Consider the following 21,858-nt stretch of genomic DNA (forward strand, 5'->3'; position numbering starts at 1 on the left):
AGGCTCACAAAGTAATTTATAACAAAATAGAAAAGTTGTAATATTATCTTATAAATATATTTGGAACATGATAGATATGTGTTTCTAGGAAGTTTGTTGAACGGAGTAGTAATGGAGAGCTGCTAGTAGATACAAGTTCAGATAGACTTTTACAATAACGCTATTATACAGTAACATTGTACAATAGCCATAGAATATCCTGAGTTCAAAGGGACCATAAGGATCACCGAGTCCAACTCCTGGCTCCACAGGACCACGTCTGACAGAGTTGTTGGGATGCTTCTTGAGCTCCAGTAAGCTTGGAAGTGGCCACAGCACCATGTGTGACCACGCTGTCAGTGAAGAACCTCTTCCTGACACCCAACCTGAACCTCCCCTGGTCACTGATTATTATCAGTAATGATGTAGTCATCTATCAATGCAGACGCAGTTTTGTTTTTCTAACTAAACTATTGAAAAATAATACTTGGAATTGTAATAGCCAAATTACTCCATGGTTAAACAGTGAAAACCAGGAACGGAATACTTACGAACGTGAACAATTGTGTGGGCTACCACAGCACTGAATATGTAATTACTCTATTTTCTTCTCTTTGCTGTGCCAGATGATAATTGTGTGGTTCTGTTTGACTTTCAAATAAGAGTTATTAATGCATGCATCACTGTTTGCTGCTTTACCACCACACTTTGCATCCTTACTACGGCAGAATTCAAGATGGAGGTCTGACCGACCAACTACAGCATGTTAAATAATCAACATAATCAGTAAAACCCAGATTTTGCTCCAAGAGACAGACAAAGCTGAAATAAGTCTCCTAGAGTAGACTAGAAAAAGACAAAAGAATGAAACTTACCTACATTTGAGCAAGCAGCAGCAGATTTCACATGACCTAGGGTAAAAGCTAGGCTTGTGGAAAGATGTGTATTGTCTGGTTCCCTTTTCCTTAGAAATACAATTACAGATTTGTTTCAGGTACCAGAAGTCCAGTAGTATCAGAGAAACAAGGAATTCCCACGAAAAACAGTGAACGTAGCAGCTGTAACATAAAACTTGCTGTTCCAATCCACGTAAGCCCACTGAACCATAAAGAAGTTATGCCGTCAGCTCTAGCCAACCAAAACACATTTATGTGACTTGGAAGATAAACATTTTCTCCTAGTTCCACAATCTTGCAGAACATGTATTCATCAGACTGAACAGAAACTTGAATATGCAGTTCTTCAAATTTAAACAATGACTTTTGTGCTAAAATCAGCAGTCTGCTGATTTTAAAAAATTGTTTTATGTAACCAGTCAGCTTGGACACTTATTATTCCAAACAAGTTGGAGCACATGCCTCTTTCACAGTAGATGTGTTTCAATTTCAGTTAACTTTTGGTATGTAACGGGATCACAGTATAAACTAGACTATTGACAATTTAAGATTGCGTATTATTATTGGAGGATAGCTTGCCTGGAAATCCACAATCATCCTGTTCTCTCAGTCTAGACCCCCTAGTGGGGTCATATTAACTGTGCTTTGTTACCTTCACTCAGTTATTTCTAAATCCAATTTAAACTTGCCCTCCTCTTCGCATGAACTCTGACAAAGTTCATCTGAAGCTTTCTTTGTGTCCTAATAGCTTTGCTATGCAGAGTCAGTGGTTACATTATCGTCTTAGCAGGAATTCTGTTTTCTCAGAATTATTTTCATTTTTTAATAGCCTAGGCTGTACCTGCCTTGTAATTATCTGAACAGTGTTATAAATATTGTACTACATATAAGACATCACAGTGTTCAAATAGCTAACGCATCTAAATACTGTTATGAAAGCAAAAGGCATTTGCCGGGAGGCATTTAACTTGGCCCAAGTAACACCTTCAACTAATGCTATAAAGACAGGCTCTGCAGAAATTTCAAAAGGAAGAACAGTTGAAGCACTGAAATGTCAGAAATTTCAGCAAAGAAAAGTTTCATTGTAATTTGAAATATCTCTTCACTGAGAAAGCCATGCCATTAGTCATGGGTTTTGCTTCTTCTGACTGCTCTTAAATGCGTATTTTGAAAGACCTTTTCAAGTTGTGAAATCACTTCATTGGAATTTTAAACGCTTACCAAATTCCCATTCTTTTTCCCGAAAAAAGACAAATTTGAACTTAACAGAGCATTAGGTGACAACAGAGCTTATAGTAACTTATTCACAAAGCAGCTTTAGTTTACAAGAAAAAAAGAAAACTACTTCTCTGTCTTTGATTTCACCTACCATACTCTTTAATTTCAAGTCTTAATCAAATATTGTATAAAAGAACTCACAAATCCAAGCAAGCTAGCCCATCCCAGCATCTGATAGCTCTGTGCATTATTTACTGTTTAATGCTTAAGCAGAAAACCATAAATCAACTGCAATAAATAAGTGATTCAGCTCTACTTATAGATTTCTTGTACCAGGTACAGATGCTTATCCTGTCTCACCGAATAGCTGCCTTCAATTCCCATTTTTAAGTTCTTAAACACATCGTAGGTAGGTTCCACTAAAGACCGTGAGCATCAGGAGGGCACAGGAAACCACAGAGAAATAGAAACTGCATCTATTTCAGTGCTTTGCAGAGCTGAAATGCTGTTGGAAAGTGTAACACCAATCTCAGTGTGCCCTTATAGTCTTTAAAGTTGTTTTAATGAATAGCAGCACTCTCCAAGCATTAATCCCTTCACAGACAGTTGCTGACTTGCCATGGGGATAAAGAGCACAAACATGAGTTTCAGTATTGTAGACTGTCAAAACCACAAAGAACTATAAAAAAGAATGACAGTTCCATGAAGAAGCTAGAAAGTGGAAGCTTTCTCTGTATGGAATTCAGCCTAGCTAAGGAGGCGACCGGGAGCAGAGTAACCTGAATTATGTCCAAGGAAATTGCACATCTATTCACTGACTTCCAAGAAGTAATATGCTTACCCTAAAGTTCACCTGCTTCTGTCACCACTCAGTCTGAAAACAGTTTTGCTATACAAATTTGTGTTATTTTGCCCCCCCGCTTAATGAGAATTCAGGATATTATTGAGCTCTATCATTTCCAGATGTCCATGGTTTATCAGGATCCATGAACTGCATTGCACTTTGTTATGCCAGAATACTCCTACAGGGATACAGGCAGCATCTCAAAAAAGTACAAATACAGAAGTGTAATGGCAGAAAGAAAGGGTTCCTTCACATGCTTCCTCAAGACAAGCTCAGAGCTCTCAGCCACGTTGTTTCTAGTTTCTGTAGCATGCAATCTCACAATCCATTTGCACAAGGAATGGACAGTAAGCATTTGATAAAGAACGTGAGTGCCTGACTGCAGCTTCCAGGGATCAGATTCTTGGGATTTAGGCCACAGGGCAGTGAGAGCCCACCACAGGTACTGTGCAGTTACTGTGAAGCATCATGCAACCTATCATACTGCTTCAGACAGATACCTGTGTGACAAAATTCAGTGCTGAGTTTTGTAGCTGGACAAGATAGCTTCATTTCCTGCAGAACTGGGATTGCAGACTAATTCTGGAGCAGTATATTGTGCCCACTGCATTGGGAATCATGCCTTAGAGAACTGCTAGCCCGTGCAGTTAGTGAGGAACAAGCAGTTTTTTCTCAGCAACAGATTCCTGTCTGGAAGGTAGAATTGAGTACGTTGCAGCATAGATACAGGACAGCAACTGTTTTATACCGAGCAACTGCACATCTGTTTGCCACGTGCAGCCACAATCATCTGTATGGAGTAATCACTGCAGCAATTCCATCAAGCTGTTGCATCTAAACTGTGAACACCAACACATTACTGGAACATGGATTCTTACCTCTTACAATTATTTTTCTTTGCTTAATGCTGGAAGTACTGCATCCCACATAGACTGTTATTTAAAGTAAGATCATTGGACATCATAGCCAAGATTCACAGAATACTGCATCACTGTCCTAACTTCAAGTGCTACTAATGCAACAGTTATAAAAACAAATATTGCTGTCACTTCCAAATGTAGCAGTTCTTCTCCTTTTCTCCTCCTCCACAGTTTATGATGAAAGGAGAAGAGTTCTAAAGTTATTCATATGGTGTGGTACAGAAAATTACATAGAGGGCCAGTAGGCTTTCTCATCTGTCCCACTGCCACTCTTTCCATTAACTGTTGCTATGAGAGCCCGTCTGAATAATTAGAAGGAAATAATGCTTCAAAACTGAGAAATGGAAATCAGTGCTAGAACACTGTCCATTAATCTTTTGCCTTTAAGATGTTCAGGTACTGTTGTGAATAGTCCCAACTTGAGAGGCAAAAAACCTAGAATAAGAAAGAGAAGAACCAGGCATTACGTGGTATATCAGAGAACAGAACAAAAGCCTTAACAGAATCAGACCAGTTTCATTTTCAAAATTATTTCTGATACAGAAACTGAAAACAAGTGCTGTGTGCTCTGAGCTCAGCCTACTGTATTCAAGAAATATTCTTCATCTGTGGATTCATACTAAAAAGAATCAATTTGTTTCTGAAACACATCTGTCACATAACTTGGATAGCTTTACCATACGTACTCCTTCCAGTAGAGCAATTATTATTATCTTTTTTAAACAGTAATCCATTTTGAAACAACAGCTCAAGATCCATGCTATTTGATAGGTTGTTCCTAGAACTCTATAAACTCTCAGCAAGGTAAAGAAGAAAAAAATCCACAATACGAGTAGTATAACTAATTGTTGCAGTATTAAATTGAAGATTTTTTGTTTGCTTGTTTTTAAAAGTGCTCTTTACCTCTTCACAGGTCTTCTACAAAGTTACTGTATTGACTTCATTACGAATAAAGCCGCAGGAATCTCTCCTTCATGCATTTGCCTCCTAGCCATCCTCTGGCAAGACAAAACACTCTTTGATCCAACAGTAACTTCTATGGTGACACCGCAGCGTTTAGCAGTTATGGTTTTATTATGTAACTAATAAACAGTACATAAATAACAAGGGAAGTAGCTTTTATTTCAGAAACTTCTCAACAGTAGCAACAAAAATAAAGGAAATGGAGCACAGAGTTTATTTGTACTTACTAATGCTCTCCTCTAGTTTACTTTGAAGACAGAGCCCTCCTTTCTCTTAGAACTTCCAAATATTTCAACCAATTTGTTAGGATTTTAAAACAGTTTAAGTCATGATTACCAACTAGGTCCTAGCTTAAAAACATTACGTAAAGTGCTCCTATCAGGACTCCATTTATAACTTTCATTTAAGCAATTTAAACATCAATGTTTTGCTAAGTAGACAGTAACCAGATAAATAACATTTCTAATACCAGTACAAACGTCATATACAAAACCTTTTCAGAATTCACCTGAAAAAGTGTCTTCAGCTGATAAAAATAAAATCTGTTCATCACACTGAAAACCAGACAGGTATAACAGGATCCAGCCACTGGATAATATACATCTCCATGATGAGATTTAGTTCCTTATCTTCTTTCACATTTAATCACGAGAACATAAATGCTGCTAAGCAAAAACGTGGTTACACAGATGCACACAAAGATGCCTTTTAGAGGACCTGCCAGAAGTCTCAAATCCATATTTTTACTTATGGAAAGAGGTACACGGATGCACAGTTCTTATAGCATGCACACACGAAGGCCGTCATTTCCGGAAGCGCTTAAACAGTGGGTGGATGTGCTTATTTGAAGATGCCTTACTCCGAGATGAGTGATATTCCATATAAACTGCATCATCTGCTCCTGACATAGAGCTCATTGTGCCTGCACGGCGTGACATCTGTAAGTACGGAGAGAAAAAACACATGCTTGCAGTGGGTGATTAGACAGATCAGCTCTCATCCACAGACCTTCAGACCAAAAAGCCTTCAAAGTTGGTTTTTATTTTCCTTAAAGGAGAATTTCTACTAAGAAAGTAACTGCCTACCACTCACTCTACATAAGTGGCCTCTTAGTTTCTGGCCTTTGGGCATGAGCAAATTAGTGGATTAATTAGCCAAGTGCTAATGCAGCTTAGAAAAAAACAAAACACTAATGCATCAGTGCTGGCATCACATTCAGAATTAAAACGGAACAGTCCTGTTCTACTGCATTTGTGGTCATCCTTTTCAAAGTATTTTTCATTACCTGAACTGACTTTGAACCATATTCTCCAGCAACTACCTCCTCCTCAGCATCTAGGTCAGATGCTTGTAGGACTTTCTGAAGAAGTTGCTGCTGTTCTTCTTTGGACGAAAATGAAAGCTCTTCTTCTTCCATGCCTGCAAGCTTTGTTATTACCTAAGAAACAGAGCACAATACAAGGTGGGGGTTTTTGAACTGTTACCAGTTATGGTGCGTGTGCAAGTTATCCCCCACCTCACAATCTCCTGTAACGTTCAGGCTGGAAATGCATTAGCTCTAGACAAGAGAACGTATACCAAATTCCATGCCAGCTTGACCAGGAACCTTATTGGAAGGCTGACTTTATGCTGTAGCTTCAGGTTTTGTCCAGTTTAAGAAGTAGTGCTTTATATTGCATGAATATACTTTACACTAAAGGACTTAGTATTTCAGAACAATAATCACTGAGCTTTCCTGACGCCAAGAATTTTAACATTCACAATTAGCTGAGAGATTGCACAACAACCTGCAACAAAGTGTCAGCAGTGTCACTGCTGTCAGTGGCAATTTCTAAGTTGAAAAATGCATTTCTCTGAAAAATGTGCATTTCTAAGAATCTATGCAGGGAAGCAACCTGTCCTATTATACAAACAAATGAACTCTACGATTCCTTGTTTACAAAGTGCACATGCTATGATCACCTCAAAAACAAAATGGAACCACAGGAAGAACTGCATTAGCATGTCTACAGTTGTTGCAAAACAGTGCTAGCATATTTCATAAAATAGAAATAATTTCCACTGCATCACAATATTTTTAAGATGTTGAACAGATGCCAAGTTTAAAGTAATTAGATTATTTGATACAATAAGTTCTTCTGCTGTTGATTTAAAAATCAATTTATCCTGCATTCAACCTCAAAAAAAGATACACAGTATGGTAACTAACCTTCAGTTAGCTAACCAAACTACTCCTAAATAATTTAGACCCCAAGCAGCAAATAGTGATGGCAAGGCTGTATAAAAGAAGCAAAGACGAAAGGTGTGATTCAGCAAACAATTAGAATAATTCCCTTTCTGCTGGAAGGCAGAGAAATGAGCTACTGATAGATGAAAAGAAGAAAGTCCTAGAAAAAAAAAAATGCATACTGTTACCCTTTTAAGAGAGTACCACATTTTTAGTAATGTTAGGTGTCAGGAATAAAAATTCCAAAAGAAAAGACAACAGCATTGAAATAATTGCCTAAAGATGAAATAGTCATGAAGGCAAACATCAGCTGGGAATGACATACACAGTTGATTCTGGCTTGTAATGAAGAAACATTAGATGGTTTCTTCCAACCCTACTGTTGCTCAACGCCAGCTATGTCTAAAGCTTGAAGTTCAGCAAACAGAAGAAAACAGGTATTCTAACATTTCGCTACTAATCTTCAAATAAAGAACATTCCAATACTGGTCAGCTAAAAATTCTGCTCCAGAAATTCAGCTGCCATTTGCACTTTTGCTCCCATGAAGTCTTTCTCTATTTTAACCCCTCACTGAGCTCTATAATACAAGATTTATATTCAAATAAAAGCAAATAAAAAAGGGATTTCTTTAATCTTCTTGGCTATAGCCACAGAGACTCATCTGTTGTAATTACCTGCAGGTGACTGACTTACAATTTTGTGAAGATACACTCACTACAAAGCAAAGCAAGGCTTTTACATTTAAAGCCTATGGCACGTCTGTTTTGATGGAAAGACCTCCTCTTTAACAGGGCCAATGATAACAAAGCAGTTTAATTCAGAATACCTGCAGTTCATACAGGTTTTACCCACACAGATGTCCCAAAATGCACGTGTGTCTCTAATGATCTTCAACAGCTGGGTTCAAGTGCAGTCCAGTTGAGGCTGCTTGCTTTCACCCTGTGCAATCTGAGGTGTGACTGCTGTGCACGGCCATCTGGAACATCAGTTGTCTTTCACGTCACTGTCACCACTGCTGAAATGCACCACCTCACTGTGCTCACATCCACTGTTTAGTCTCCATAAGTGTTCAGCAAGCCTCAATGAAGTCCATGGGTGCCATTTTTTCCTGCATGGAAATTTTCCTGCTTCCCATATGCAGCAGCTTTGCTTCATATGCACTTCCATGGCAGGCACTATTTTGTCAGACAGCCCCTCTGCTGCCATCTGTCGCACAACAACACGTAACGGAGTATTGGTGGGAACATTCAGCCTGTGCTGCCATTCCACCAATATCTACCTCTGATGCTATGGACCAACATAATACAATAGGAAGCATTACTTTCAGATCTGCCCTTATTGAATACTTACCTTCCTAAAGGCTGTATTAAAATACTTGTATCTACCCTCACAGTAACACAGTTAACAGAATAATGCAGGAAATTTTTTTTGCCTGCAAGCAAAACCTTCGTTAATACATTTCCCAACGGTAATTCTCAAGTATCTGACCTAGCCACAAAACGAAAGAATTAAAGTTATATCCACAGGCCATAGTTTAACAATAAGAATGGATTAATTACCTTGAAGCTATAGCCTTGATCTACGAGAAACCGTTGTCGCTTGGTTGAATATGCCATTTCCTGAGTGTCTTGAGATACAAGAGAATAAAAAAAGGCATTGTATTCCTCTGCAACCATGCCTAGGAGACAAAGGCACCAAGCGATTAGTTCCATTTGGATTACTACAACCAAGAAGAAAAGAGGACTAAATTGTAAAAATAGTGTTCCAATAAGAACTCTCTCCACAAAATCAATTTGTAAGGTTTATTTAAAATACAAGCTGCATCCTGAGCTTACATAAACTGAGTGACAAAGCACACCACGCCAAAATCCCTACTATCATTCATAATAACTTGAGCATAAGTTTAAATGGAAAAGGAAATTCAGACTAACCCAGTTATGCTGGTACCCTGACAACTTGCTGCTTAACCATGCAAAACAAAGTAAAAGACAAAATTACTTACATAATAGTTTGCAAACAAGCAGTAAGAAGAACAAAGATTGTAATAGATGTCAAAAAAGCTAAACAGAAACTGCAATGGAAATTTATCAATGTAAGCCAAAGTTAGCAATCTGTTTGCATTAAAAGGAGGATAAAAGGATAAACCAGTCTGTGCATTTTTTAAACAAACGAAAAACAAACAAAAACCCCACCAACCAACAGAACTGAAGCACTGCAATTTTATTCTCCACCTGACAGTTACCAATAATTTCCTCTGAAGTATGACCACTTCCTAGGGAATACTCATTCTATCTAAACTAAGTGCCAACAGGCTGTGACACAATTTTCAAGCTTCTTACTACCTTAACGAGAGAATTCTTGAAGTAGAACCATTTCACCTTGAGCTACATCATAATTCATCTCAAGAAGATATAAATGGGATTAGAGCAGATTAAACATCTCCTATTTATCAGTTAATAGAACAGACTTATGTGAGTGTCTTTCAGGAAACATTCAGTTAATCAAGTCAACCAGCAAATTCTGCCTAAGAGCAATTCTGCTTACTTCAAGGCCAATAGAAACGTCAGAAGACAAAGTGACAGAAGCATCCCAATAGCACTTACACACATTCTTCAAACTGAAACACAGATAAATTTCAAACCAATGAAGCAATTCCTACATCCCTGACCCCTCAGTAAGTTTTAATCCTACTCACATACATACCCAGCAGAGAAAAAAATGCCAGTACAATTGGACAGTTTTTTTTCCTAGGTGATCTCCACACTGAGTCCAGAACATACCACAAAAAGCAAAGCTCACCATCACTGAAGCTACAGTGACACTGCAACTCCACCGATATCCCAGGCCAGAGCAACAAATAGCTTTTCAGTCTACAGTTTATTTATCCTCTAGAAATATACTGGAGGATGAGGGGAGGAACAGCACAAACCTGATGAACTATTCAATCTGATAATATAAACGTGATTTTGACAGTCTTAGGGTAGGAAGTGAATACTACAGCACTCTATTTACACTTTGCTATGGATGGACAGGATTCCTGCTCCTGTTAGTGATACAGCTTTCTACAACCTCCACTTTAATAAACATTCAGCAACTACTCAACTTCAATAAAACAAGCATTAGAGGAGAGAAATACCTCATAGAAACAATGCTAGATTTATTGTAACATAGTATATACAAATTCACAAGTTTGGAGGAAAAAAAAAAACAAACATCACTGGGTATTCTGGCTCCTGGAACACTGAATGCTTCTAGTAATACTATGCAGATTTGACATAGCTGAGCGTAACTTCTTAAAACAGAAAGGGGAAACAATGCTATTTTGGCATAGTAAACCATCATAATAGGAAGGCAAGGAAAATGCAAGAAAGCATTCAAGAAAATTCATTTCTGAATAAAAAGAATGGAGAAAAGAAAGAGATTCTGCAAATGACAAACAGAACAGCATCCACATTATTACAAAAAAACCCCCAACACTTCTCTCACACGGGATCTTAAACCACCTTCTTATTCATGATACTGCCATTCATTCAGTCTATGTTCCAGTATTCTAAACAGTTGAGTAGTTACCGGAACGCCGTACCGCGTTCCAACGAGCAGAGCCCAAGCACTACCTCACCTTTTTTGGCTCTCAGTACTCGCCCCAGCCTTTGAGCCTCCTGTCTTCGAGATCCACCGTGGGATGAAATCTGAATCAGAACATTGGCTTCAGGCAGATCAAAGGATGTGTCACCCACCTACCACAGAGAAGCAGCATCTGATTGCCACGTATCAGTAACAACTCTGTACAAAGTGCACCTTTATTAGTTGCAATAATGTCAAATGCCCAATGTGCATGTACAACTTGTTCCTATATAAGGAGCACTCTGAAGACGAGTACAACAACATACTACATCCTCACCTTTGAAATGAAAATAGTGTTGATTTTTGGATTGTGCTTGAAGTTTTGTAGAATTTGCATTCTTTCTCCTTGTGCAGTGGGACCATATATGTACGGTCTGAAAAAAACAAACAGAACATAAGCAAATTAAACCAATTCAAAATTTCTTATTTATTAACAGGCACCAAGATATCATAGCAGGGAGCTCGTTACACAGCGATTTAAACATATTAATACCACCAAAGAAAAAAGCAGCATGAGCTACATGACTCTGGATGACAGTCTCAGGACAGAGTAAAAACTGGCTTAAGAAATTTGAGTTCTGAGGCCTCCAAAGTTAAAGGCAAAAAAATAATTTCTGTCACATGCATGTTCTGTTCCCTGCTGGTAGCAAGGGAATGAAACGGGGTAGAAGAGGAGCTGGTGCAGCAGCAGCCACCAGACAGTGCCAATTCCCCTCCACTGGGAGCCCACCTGCCCCACACACTTGAACCAGGCAGTGGAACCAACCTGCTGAGCCAGCACAGCCAGGCACAGCCTGGGCTACTGCTGCAGCACCCACTGGGCTTCTCCCTCCTACACAGACCCATCATTCATGTCACAACCAAACTAGCAGCCCCTGTTTATGCCTAAAGCCAACTCTGAGCATGCCCATGACAAACTACAATTCGAGAACTTCCTGTTTAAAATGTTCTGTTTCACCTAGCACTGCAACCCCTCTTTCTCTCAGCTACTACAGCTGTATGAACTGGAGATCCATCCACATCACGTGGGAAGGAGAATTGAGTCAAGAATGTGAAAAACAAGCACCTGATGTTCACACAGTTCTCCTGCCTGCTTGTACTTCGACAGCATCTTCCATACTTATAAGGGCTATGAGGGCTACTTTGCGAGCACCCCTTCTATGCATGTGCCTTTGTTAAAGGCTCTTGTTCTGCGGTGCGCTGCACACTGCTAGCAACATTCCAGAGGCATCATTACAGCTAATCTCTGTCCAGACAGATTAAAAAAAAAAAAATGATGAAAGAAACTACGGGTGTTGGAATTCATCCGGAACTACTAGCTCTGCTATTTGATGCACAGCAAGCCAAAACAACATGGCCATTAAACTATAGTGAAAAGTGATCATTAATTTTAGAAAGCGCAAAAACATTTGTTTGCAGTTTTGCTGAGTACTGTCAAAATTCCTAGACATTAAATCACACAGTCAAAATGCCCCGCAGCTTCCAGTCATCAACACATTTGAGCTTGACACAGAAAGCATGAGGCCAGCTTCTAATGCTTATTTTCCCCGAGGAATTGCTGTATGCCTGATCCTTGCAAACATTCTCCCTGGTCATCCCTTCCCAAGCCATTCAAACACATTGAGGTCAACCCCTCAGCAAACTGTACTTGAGATAATTTTATTGACACATAGGATTGCTGATCTTGAAAGATCCCAAGCACACATTTGGAAACATTCCTGTCAGAGAGACAGGAGAGAAGCTACCGTCCATTACACAAATAGTTCTGGAAAGATTTTTTAAGGCTCCCCAGTTTTGCCAAGCGGCTCTCAACAGTAATTAAAAAAAATGGAGAAATACAAAAGTTATTCAGAGAAAACTTGGATGAAGACTCCTCTGAGCCAAGTGCTAAACAGAGACCCTTCTCAAACAGTTCTACAATGGAATGAATTTTCAATGCCCATAAAATCCATCCAAAGAGTGGTTTCCTGAACTCCTCCTACATGAGAATTGTAGTTGAATTATTACAACAAATGTCTGGAGGTTACTGAGATCTGTAAGATCACAAGTTAATTTTCCAAGAAGGAGGAAAGCAACAGCATCATCATTAGTTGTGAACACTTACTTCCCAAGTCTGATTGCGTACTCCTTCAGTGCAAACACATTGTCAGCAAAAACAATGATTTTATCATTCCGCCGCTCATGAAACTTAATCAGGAACTGGCAAGCTCTGAACTTATTTGGGTTCATGGTGTACAGCAGTATCCGTTTCTTTGTTTTGATTGCTACGTATTCTCTATAAAATTCAGGTGACATTGGGCACCAAACCTAGAATTAGAGAATACACACTGAGTAAATGCCAGTTATCTATTTAACTCCAGGAAGAATTTAAACAATATTAGGGGATAATAATGCATTATACCTTCCTATGCAGCAGGGGCCACAAATCCTAACGTGATTTATTTCTGTATTAAAATGAAGTATTGACTGGTCTAGCCTCTAGAACCGCTAACTCTTTTTACCTCACTAATATCATCATCTTCCAAAACGCTGGGGCAGCGAGATCCACAACAAACAGGCAGTGGGATTGGAACAGGACACAGAAGTCCTTTGTTTAAAATCTGATAGTTTCACTGAATGCTACTACGTTTTACAGAAGTAGAATTAAAGGAATTCACCGTGCAATATTTCTGTCACTGTAGTCAAGGCCTTTGCCCTAAAAATTCATTTTCATCCACGTTCTGAAAACCTAGATATACTTAGTCCTCATTACAGAACACATTTACCAATCCTTTCCTCGTATATAATCAGCTTTAAGACATCTCCAGCCTGCATCTTTCAAAACAGAATTTATTGGAAGTTTCCAATGGCTTTATCTGCACAGTATCATGCATTGTGCTTGAGCTGACATACATATCACAGCACTGCACAGATTCAGTCACTGTGATAATTTTTCTTCACAGTAGAGATTGAAAATGTAAGAAATTATGAACTTTATGCAAATGCAATGACACTACAGCATGTCATGACAGCATGCATAATTTCATTTAAATTACATACGTTTGTTCTGTATGGGGCTTCTTCTGACATATTCATCACACAATACAAATTTAACAAATAAGATTTAAAAAGGCCTCTCATAATTATTCCTCGGTTAAAAAGATGCTCAGCAAAAAATCTATTCACACCGGTGACAATCTGTATGAGTTTATATAATGACCCAATCTGCTCTGTGCTCTTAAAAATTATCACAGACAATGGATTAGGCCAAACCTTCAGTCTGTCCCAGAAAGGCTATTCCCAACATTCTAGCATGCCTGGGTGAAACGTTCCCATGTTCCCACTTATGTGACATTAGATTTTCATCTCATCCATTTGCTGGAAAGAAGAGCTCACACGTGATTACACTGGAATCAAGCATTGTAATCACACATGATTACATTGGAAAGAAATAGCAAGATCTAGTGCCATGTTTTCTGTTTTCATCCTGAGGCCTTAAGGCTTAAAATAAGCAGGCATCGTCTTCATTTTTAAGCTTCCTGCTATCCTTCTTTGTTCTAATAGTTACAAGAATTTTTTTCAAGAAAGACTACAGACTACCAGCTGAAGTCTCTCAGAAGCAGCTTCAAGTCTACCATCTGACCAATGCTGTCATACAGAACTGAGCTTAAAACACAAAATGAAATCAATGCAAATGCCAGCTGCATCAGAGTAAGTCTACAACACTGCAGCTGCTGGTTGTTTTTTCCTTGCAAATGCTAAATTAGAGAGAACTCATTAAGCACCACAACCCCCCAAAAAGAGAAACAATGCTGAAGACAGCTACAGGATTGCAGCATGTTCATATTGCCTACTGACAGCCCTTCTTGAGCTACTAAGTGAAAAGCCAACAGGGTACTTCCTGCTCACACAGTTCAATACTTACAGTTCTTCCCCCCCCCCAAGCATACACCAGTAGTACTGAAAAGCAGAACATCACCTCGGCACACTGGACTTTAGCAATGTAGCCACTGTTCTGCAGCTCCATCCAGTTGGCCTCATAAAGCTTTGGTCCAATCAGGAAGTTCAGATCAACAATTTTATCATCTTCTCTGACCAGGGTAGCAGTCAGTCCCAGTTTACAATGAGCTTGTACAATAGTGAGCACACGTCTGAACATTTTTGCTAAGAAACACAAGACACACTTTCTGTTTACTTTCCCAAATGGATTTAGAATACAAGTACTGCAATGTCACATAATAAGAAAATAAATAAATCACAGACTCCCAAACACAAAGCAAGCACGGTCTTAGGAATTGTCATCCCATTTTACATACACTTCTAACAGTATTCTGTGGCCCAGCAAAACTTCACATTGATTTCAGCCTTTGTTTGCACCTCAGTGTACTCTAAAAAACCCTTCCAACCTTTTACATTTGTATTACTTCCTGTACCCCAAAAAGAAAAGTAATAGAGATGAGGTTATGTGACTTATCTTAGCCATGTAGCATTTCATAAAAAGACAGATAACACGAGTACTCTTGGCTGACTTGGTTACGATCAGGACCAACATAAGGCAGAATTATTTATCTTTAGTACAGTTTCAAATCCTGTGATTGCAGTCTGCAGGCATAGAAGAAATTATACCTTAATTTTTTATGACACGAAGAAATGTGAAAGAAGCGTGCCAGCAACGTGCTGCTTTGTTAATCAAAGCCCATCCCAGAAATCCATCATTTCAGTACAGACCAAATCACACTCAAATCTAAACAACAGCAATATAGAACAGCTGACAGAACCTGGGTGGTACACTTCACCAGGATAACTCCACAGATGCTTTAATACCACATTACTGCTTTCCAATAGTCTTCAAATACAACAGCTATTTCTGGACAGTTACTACTGCAGTTACTCAAATTTTATGGACCAGAAATAGACAGTAACACCCAAGTCCACACTGCAATTGCATCTCAAAACCAAAGATGGCAGATTAACTCTGTCCTGTTCCCAAAGAGAGCGCTACCATCTGCAAACAAATCTCTCCACAGCAAAATTACACACATTTAATTTGTGTGCCCTCTCAAGCACTTTATCAACTCACACAAAAGGAGAAGGCCACTCGTATTTTCTACTGCCACTGTAGAGAACAACAGAACTTCAGAAAGGTTTCAAAAAAAACAAACAAGAAAAATCAAAGGTCAGTTAAACTCCACAACGCTGGGCCGGGGGAGTGGGGAAAGATGGCAGTTTACTTGTTTGTCTCAAAACCCTATGCCTTGGGTTTACCAGCTGGATTAAACATGAGCAAGCCAACAGCCTGTATAATCAATGAATATAAAGATGCTATAACTACAAAATAAACAAGAGAGTTTGGCTAAGCAGGTTATAATAACAAAAAGAGAACAGATAGAATGCATACCTACATCCTGGGCTTGCTTGCAAAACTCCAGATGGATCTCCAGCAGAGATCCTTCCCCACTGGTAGCCAGCTCTTAAATGGCTCCAGGAGAGGTGCAGCCAGGCTCCACCCCTTCCAGCAGCACAGCTGAACTGCCTTCACCTGTGCTCCCAGGGCTGACTCAGTGCTCGCCTCAGGTGATCAATCAGAGGTTCAGGCCGTGGTTCAGCAGTTCCCATACACAACCCCACAAGCTTTTACAGAGAGAAGCAAGGTTACCAGTACATACAGCATAAGAGCCTGCACACCGTTTCCTTACCAGGGATAGTATGTACTTCATCGAGTATCATAAGGCCCCATTCTCGACTTTTAAGCCACTCCATCACTCTTTCTGCTTCCCAGGATCTCTTAGTCGTGTGTCCCAACATGGAATACGTGCTGATGGCAATAGAGCAATCAATGGGTTTATCTTTGGCATCAGAGGTGAAGCGACAGATCTGACTGTCATCAATGGTGGACCACATCTTGAACTGCGCTTTCCACTGCTCCACAGACACTGCAGAATTACCCAGGACCAGGCACCTCTTGCGCACGGTACACGCAGCTGTCACTCCAACTAGAGACTTGCCAGCACCTGTGGAAGGAGTGATATTCACTATTTATCTCACAGATATCATTGGAATAGATGGAAAAAGAGTGAAGGACAATAGGAGATGTGTGAGAGGACATGAAATCACATAAGTGCAGTCTTCGCTGCTTCTTTACTAGAGTAGTCTTAAGGAAATTGATTGTCTACTTGTATAAAAACAGCTGGATTGCCTTCTACAAGCTGCTTTCTGAAGAAAATCACTGCCAACATTTCTTTTGCCAGTGAGAAGCAATCATACTGTTTTCTTCATTTCAAATACAGGATAAATTCCAGGTGGCTACAGAAAGCTTCTACTAGAGGCCATCTCCCCCATACTTGCCCTGCAAGCTATGTACACTACACCACATAGCAAGTCCTTATGTGTTTCCGTTCCTCTTTCACATCTCCTCCAACATCCCTTATGCACTCTTTCAGGCCCTCCTGCTACCTCCTGCACTGCCATAAGCAGTCTCCCATTCTCTCCCTCTTTAATTGCTTTTTGGGAGTTGTCTCAACCTTCTTGCTTGCACCCCAAGCTCCTCCACCTACCCAGACCAGTCCCTATTACAGTCTGAAGTCTAAACAGCTGACAGATCTGAAAGTTACTTTATTGCAGGCAAATAAAGAACAAAATCCCTAAAGAAGAAAACCCTTAAAAAAAAAATAAAAAATCAACGCAGTAATTTACCACATGGCAAGACAATAACACCAGATCTGGCTCGCCCATTTCCAAACATCTTCCTCAGGCTTTTCTCTTGATAGGGTCTGAGGACAGCTGTAGGTTTCAGATCTATATTAATATCAGGATTCACAGAATCATTTCTGAAATCATATTCTGCCAGCAATGGGTAGTCCAGCTGGATACAACGCTTCTGGAGTTCTTCAATCATCTCCTGAGGAGGAGACAAAGCTTCAGGTGCTAAATTCTCCACATCTCAATTATTATTACATAATTTAACAATTACTGATTATGCAGTAATAGGTCAAAGTCACATTTAACATTTATGCTCACTAAGTCTGCAAGAGCTGAAGTTCATTTCAATAACTTTGTTACTGAAGAACCCCCCTTGTATTGAGGTCTGTATTGAGAACCCTCCTGCTCCAACATTTGAAATAACAGCCCCTACTAGAGAGAGCTATTTTGACACATGGAAGTGTAAGACACATTAATCTGAAATGCATTCTTTATCTGGCAGTGACTGAACTACGCTCTGAAGCCCCTCAACAAAAAGCTCAATAGCAGACACAAAAGGTCTTGTGTACTACATGGAAAGACCTACTGAAGCTGCACACCTGTTATAGGAAAAAGCTTCATACCCTGACAATGCAGTTATTCCATCACCATGACAGGTTGATTCAATCACCAATAACTGTCTCCAGTTCTCAATTACTTCTCCGGTTATTAAAAAGTTCTCTTTTTATTACTTCTGTTTTCCCCAGAAAAGCCTCACTAGAATCACCAAGTCCAGGCAGCAACAAGACAAGCTTTACAAAAGCTCTCTGAGGGCCAAGTCAGGACTGCACTCTAACCTCCAGCTTCTCAAGCTAGGAAAACAGAGCCACCAAGAGTTTCTTCTGTAAATATCAATTGTGAGGAAAAAAAGTTCTGAAACTAACAGATTTACTCTCCACTGAACTCTCATGAGTCCTGCACAAAGCAGAGTCAAGGTGAGCACAAACAGATCCCCCTTTAGCTTCTGAAACCTCTCTAGCTTGTGAGCCACTACACTCTGTGGGCAGAGAAGGAACATTCTGCAGTCTGCTCGCTGTGTACTGGGAAGGAATATCCCAAGATTTTGGAAGGCAAAAGGAAAGAAACATCACTGACTTCCAGTAACCTACATTAAACAAGGAACCTATACTAGACTTTAAGTTATCTCTCATGCTTATTTGAGTCTGGGGCACATCCCCTAAAGCTGCAAATGCTAAGAGAGTAAAGTGTTCATGCCTGCTTGACTTCAAAAGATACTGTCTGTGTTTCTTCCTCCTCCTCCTCATCTTTGTCCATCTGCTCATAAAACTCATATAAGTCAGCTGGGACATCCGGCTTGTTTTGAACATCTGCTTCTTGTGATGTCGAAGGACCAAAGCTGCTCTCACTGGACTTGGAAATCTGAAAAAGACAGAAAGGAACTTCCACCAAAAGGTTCACTAGAGATGCTCCCCCCCCCCCCCCCCAGCACTCATTGGAATGGGGCTAATTAACAAGGCAGAGCATGGCTGACAAAACTGAAAACTGCTGACATGACTGACGTACAGTAACGACTCCAAGCTACACAACAGCTTACCTGATGTTAATTCCATCATTTTAAAGCATGCCAAACGTACCGCTGATTTACTTGTGAACGTCTCTGTAATGAGCTCTGTTTCTTCACCTTCAGCATTTCTCAGGCGACAGTCTTTAATAACGTGGTCTTGCAGGAGTTGCTGAATGACATCAGGATGGGTGCTTTCCACAAAATACCTGAAAGAACAAAAAACCCACATCTCTATGAACTAATTAAGACAAGAATTTACAGTAAAAAGCAGTGAGTGCTCAGATGTATAACAGGCCCAGATACACTTGCATGTATCCCACTTTGGAGGCAGTAATTTAAAAATAAACAAATTAGAACCATCAAAAATTTTAAGAGGTGCCTCACTTCAAAAGCATTGCAGATTTTCACATTATCAATCTTCCCTCCTCCAGTTTAAAACCTTTTCCCCTTGTCCAACCGCCATCTACCCATGTAAAAAGTTGATTTCTCTTCTGTTTATGATCTCCCTTTAAATACTGGAAGGTTGTGATGAGCTCTGCCTGCAGCCTTCTCTTCTCCTGACTAAAAAAGCCCAGCTCCTTCAGACCGTCTTCAGAGGAGAGGTGCTCCAGCACAGTGGACATCTTTGTGGCCCTCCTCTGGACCCTCTTCAAAAGCCTGACATCATCCCTGGGTTGGAGGCCCTAGACCTGGACGTTTTACTTCAGATGGGGCCTCACAAGGACAATCACCCCCTCACCCTGCTGGTCACCCCTGTTCCGTGCACCCCTTTCTCTTGCAGCCCTGGATATCACCGGCCTTCCAGGCAGCAAACACACACTGCTGGCTCATGTTAGGTTTTCCATCTGCCAGGACCCCTACATTCTCCTCAGCAGGGCTACTCTCAAGCAGACTTTGGAAGATCACTTCTTTAACACCATCTATGGCAAACACAGCCTACCTGTTGCGTTTCAGCACCAGCTTCACCTTCCCATAGCTGACAGTACACAGCTGCAAACAGACAACAGCAGTCATTAGGAAAAGCCAAAAGAGTGATTCTATGTTTGGGTGCAATTCAGTTTCTTGTAAGAACACACCGCATCTTCGTTTATTTGCAGTGCTGTTTTGCTTATGGAACAACCTCGAAGAAAAACTTTCAGAATGCACCAATTTTTATGGAGCTATATGCAACAGAAAAAGGGAAAAAGTACGATAAAGTCTCTGCTCTCTTATAACAGTATGATAGAATAGAGTAAGACGGTAAAAACACTGAGTAAAAAAAAGATGTCTATAGAAACATAGCAGTAATGCAGATACAGCAGATAAGGACATCAGAGGGCTTTGCAATACAACACAGACCTACCTTGATGAACTGAATGATTCCCTCTGGCACACCGGTCTTGCTCAGTTTCTGCAGGTACTCTGTGATATCACTGGTCTGCAGGCCGACGCTGACAGCGGCATACAGGGAGTAAGCAGTCAGTTTGTACTCGTGGATGTGGGTCGGTCTGCACACAGGTTCAGCAATGGCAACCAAAAAATCCTGTGCATATTTGTAAACAGGAGAAAAGGCTTCCAGGAAAATATGGCCATCAGGAGCCTACAGAAACACAAGGAAACACAGAAGGTGTGCCAGTGTTAGCTGAAGAAAATCAGGATTTTCCTACAACGCAGCCATTGCGATATGGACTCCTCTATTTAGGTGGTAATTTATCACTGGGTTTCATCCAGCGCTGAAACTTAAGGCATCTGCCTTAACAATGAGATAACAAAGATAATCTTATTGAAAAAGGGTAATCTTATTGAAAAAGGGCCGACCTAACAAGAAAGCCCAAACAGGCAGCGAGACTTGGGGTGTGCATCCAGTTCATGGCACTGGCCTGCTCATGCCGACGGAGCGCCTCGATGACAGCAGACGGCACAAGCGGACCAGAGGTGCCGGCACAGCCACAGGAAGACACAAGTCGTCTTCTAAACGGGACCAGACGCGGGTTCGTCTGCGTTCCTTCTATGGCAACAAAGCTCAACGCGTCCGGGCTGACACAGCCCGGGTCAGCACCCCGTGTTACGGCCAGCCGCCTCGCCTCACTTCGCACACGCCGACAAAGGCACGGGCGCCCTTTTCGTCCTACGCAAATCACGGTGAAGCCCAGCCCGCCCCACGGCCGTTGCCCCGCACGCGGCCGCCCCGCCGCCGGAGCGCCGCGCCGCACGTACCACCCAGAGCGGCCGCGAGGCGTTGTCGGCCTTCAGCGGCATCTGCAGCCGGTAGTCCTTGGCGCCGTACTCGTCCAGCTTGGCGCCGCTGTCCTCCACCTGCTTCCCCGCCGCCGAGGGCACGGCCTCCTGCGAGTCCTTCCCGGGAGCGTCATCCTCCTCCTCCTCCTCGTCCTCATAGTGCCGCTTCTTGGACTTCTTCTTGTCTGCGGCACACCGCGGCGTTAGAGCCGCGCACCTCCCGCCAACCCCCGCCCCGCGGCGGGCACGGCCCCGGCGCCCCTTCTCTACCCTTCCCTTCCCTTCCCCGCCGTGCCCCGCTCACCCCGCTCCTTCCTGCCCATGGCCGCCGCGCCGCTCCCGGCTGAACGGCGGCGACCGGAGGACGTTGCGTCACTTCCGCCGCGCGGTGCGACGGCGCGATGGGAAGGAGCGGCGAGAAGGGCGGCGAGGGGCGGGGCGGAGGGCGGCCTGGGTACAAAAGACAGAAGGGCGGACATCGTTGTCCCTACAGCGTGTTTTAATATATTTCTAAGTACAATTCGTGTCTGATTTCGGAAATACAAATACATTTTGAATGGTTAAAAACAAAAAATTAAAAAAATATTTTGAACATCAGCCAGCTGAAAATATATTTATCTAGTAAATTATCTCTCAAAGCTTTTATATATTTAATTATTCTAACTAAACATAGTACCCTTAAAAAACAAGTTCATAAAAATGTAGAAATGAAACTGTGGAATAAGAT

General features: G+C 41.1%; 1 protein-coding gene across 1 annotated transcript; it reads right to left on the reverse strand.

Moving 5' to 3' along the window:
* Positions 1 to 4,911: 4,911 nt before the first annotated feature.
* On the reverse strand, positions 4,912 to 21,553 carry ERCC3 (ERCC excision repair 3, TFIIH core complex helicase subunit). The gene is made up of 15 exons (XM_048953994.1): positions 21,436 to 21,553; positions 21,111 to 21,316; positions 20,257 to 20,493; positions 19,855 to 19,904; positions 18,985 to 19,120; positions 18,605 to 18,769; positions 17,345 to 17,549; positions 16,348 to 16,662; positions 14,631 to 14,815; positions 12,777 to 12,979; positions 10,950 to 11,046; positions 10,668 to 10,785; positions 8,608 to 8,726; positions 6,106 to 6,258; positions 4,912 to 5,758 (listed from the first exon to the last, which is right to left on the reverse strand). The coding sequence occupies exons 1-15, from the start codon at positions 21,452 to 21,454 to the stop codon at positions 5,624 to 5,626; spliced, it is 2,343 nt and encodes a 780-aa protein (XP_048809951.1). The 5' UTR covers positions 21,455 to 21,553; the 3' UTR covers positions 4,912 to 5,623.
* Positions 21,554 to 21,858: the final 305 nt, after the last annotated feature.

The sequence above is a fragment of the Lagopus muta genome, chromosome 8 (assembly GCF_023343835.1).
Source record: "Lagopus muta isolate bLagMut1 chromosome 8, bLagMut1 primary, whole genome shotgun sequence".
NCBI classification, from domain to species: Eukaryota; Metazoa; Chordata; class Aves; order Galliformes; family Phasianidae; genus Lagopus; species Lagopus muta.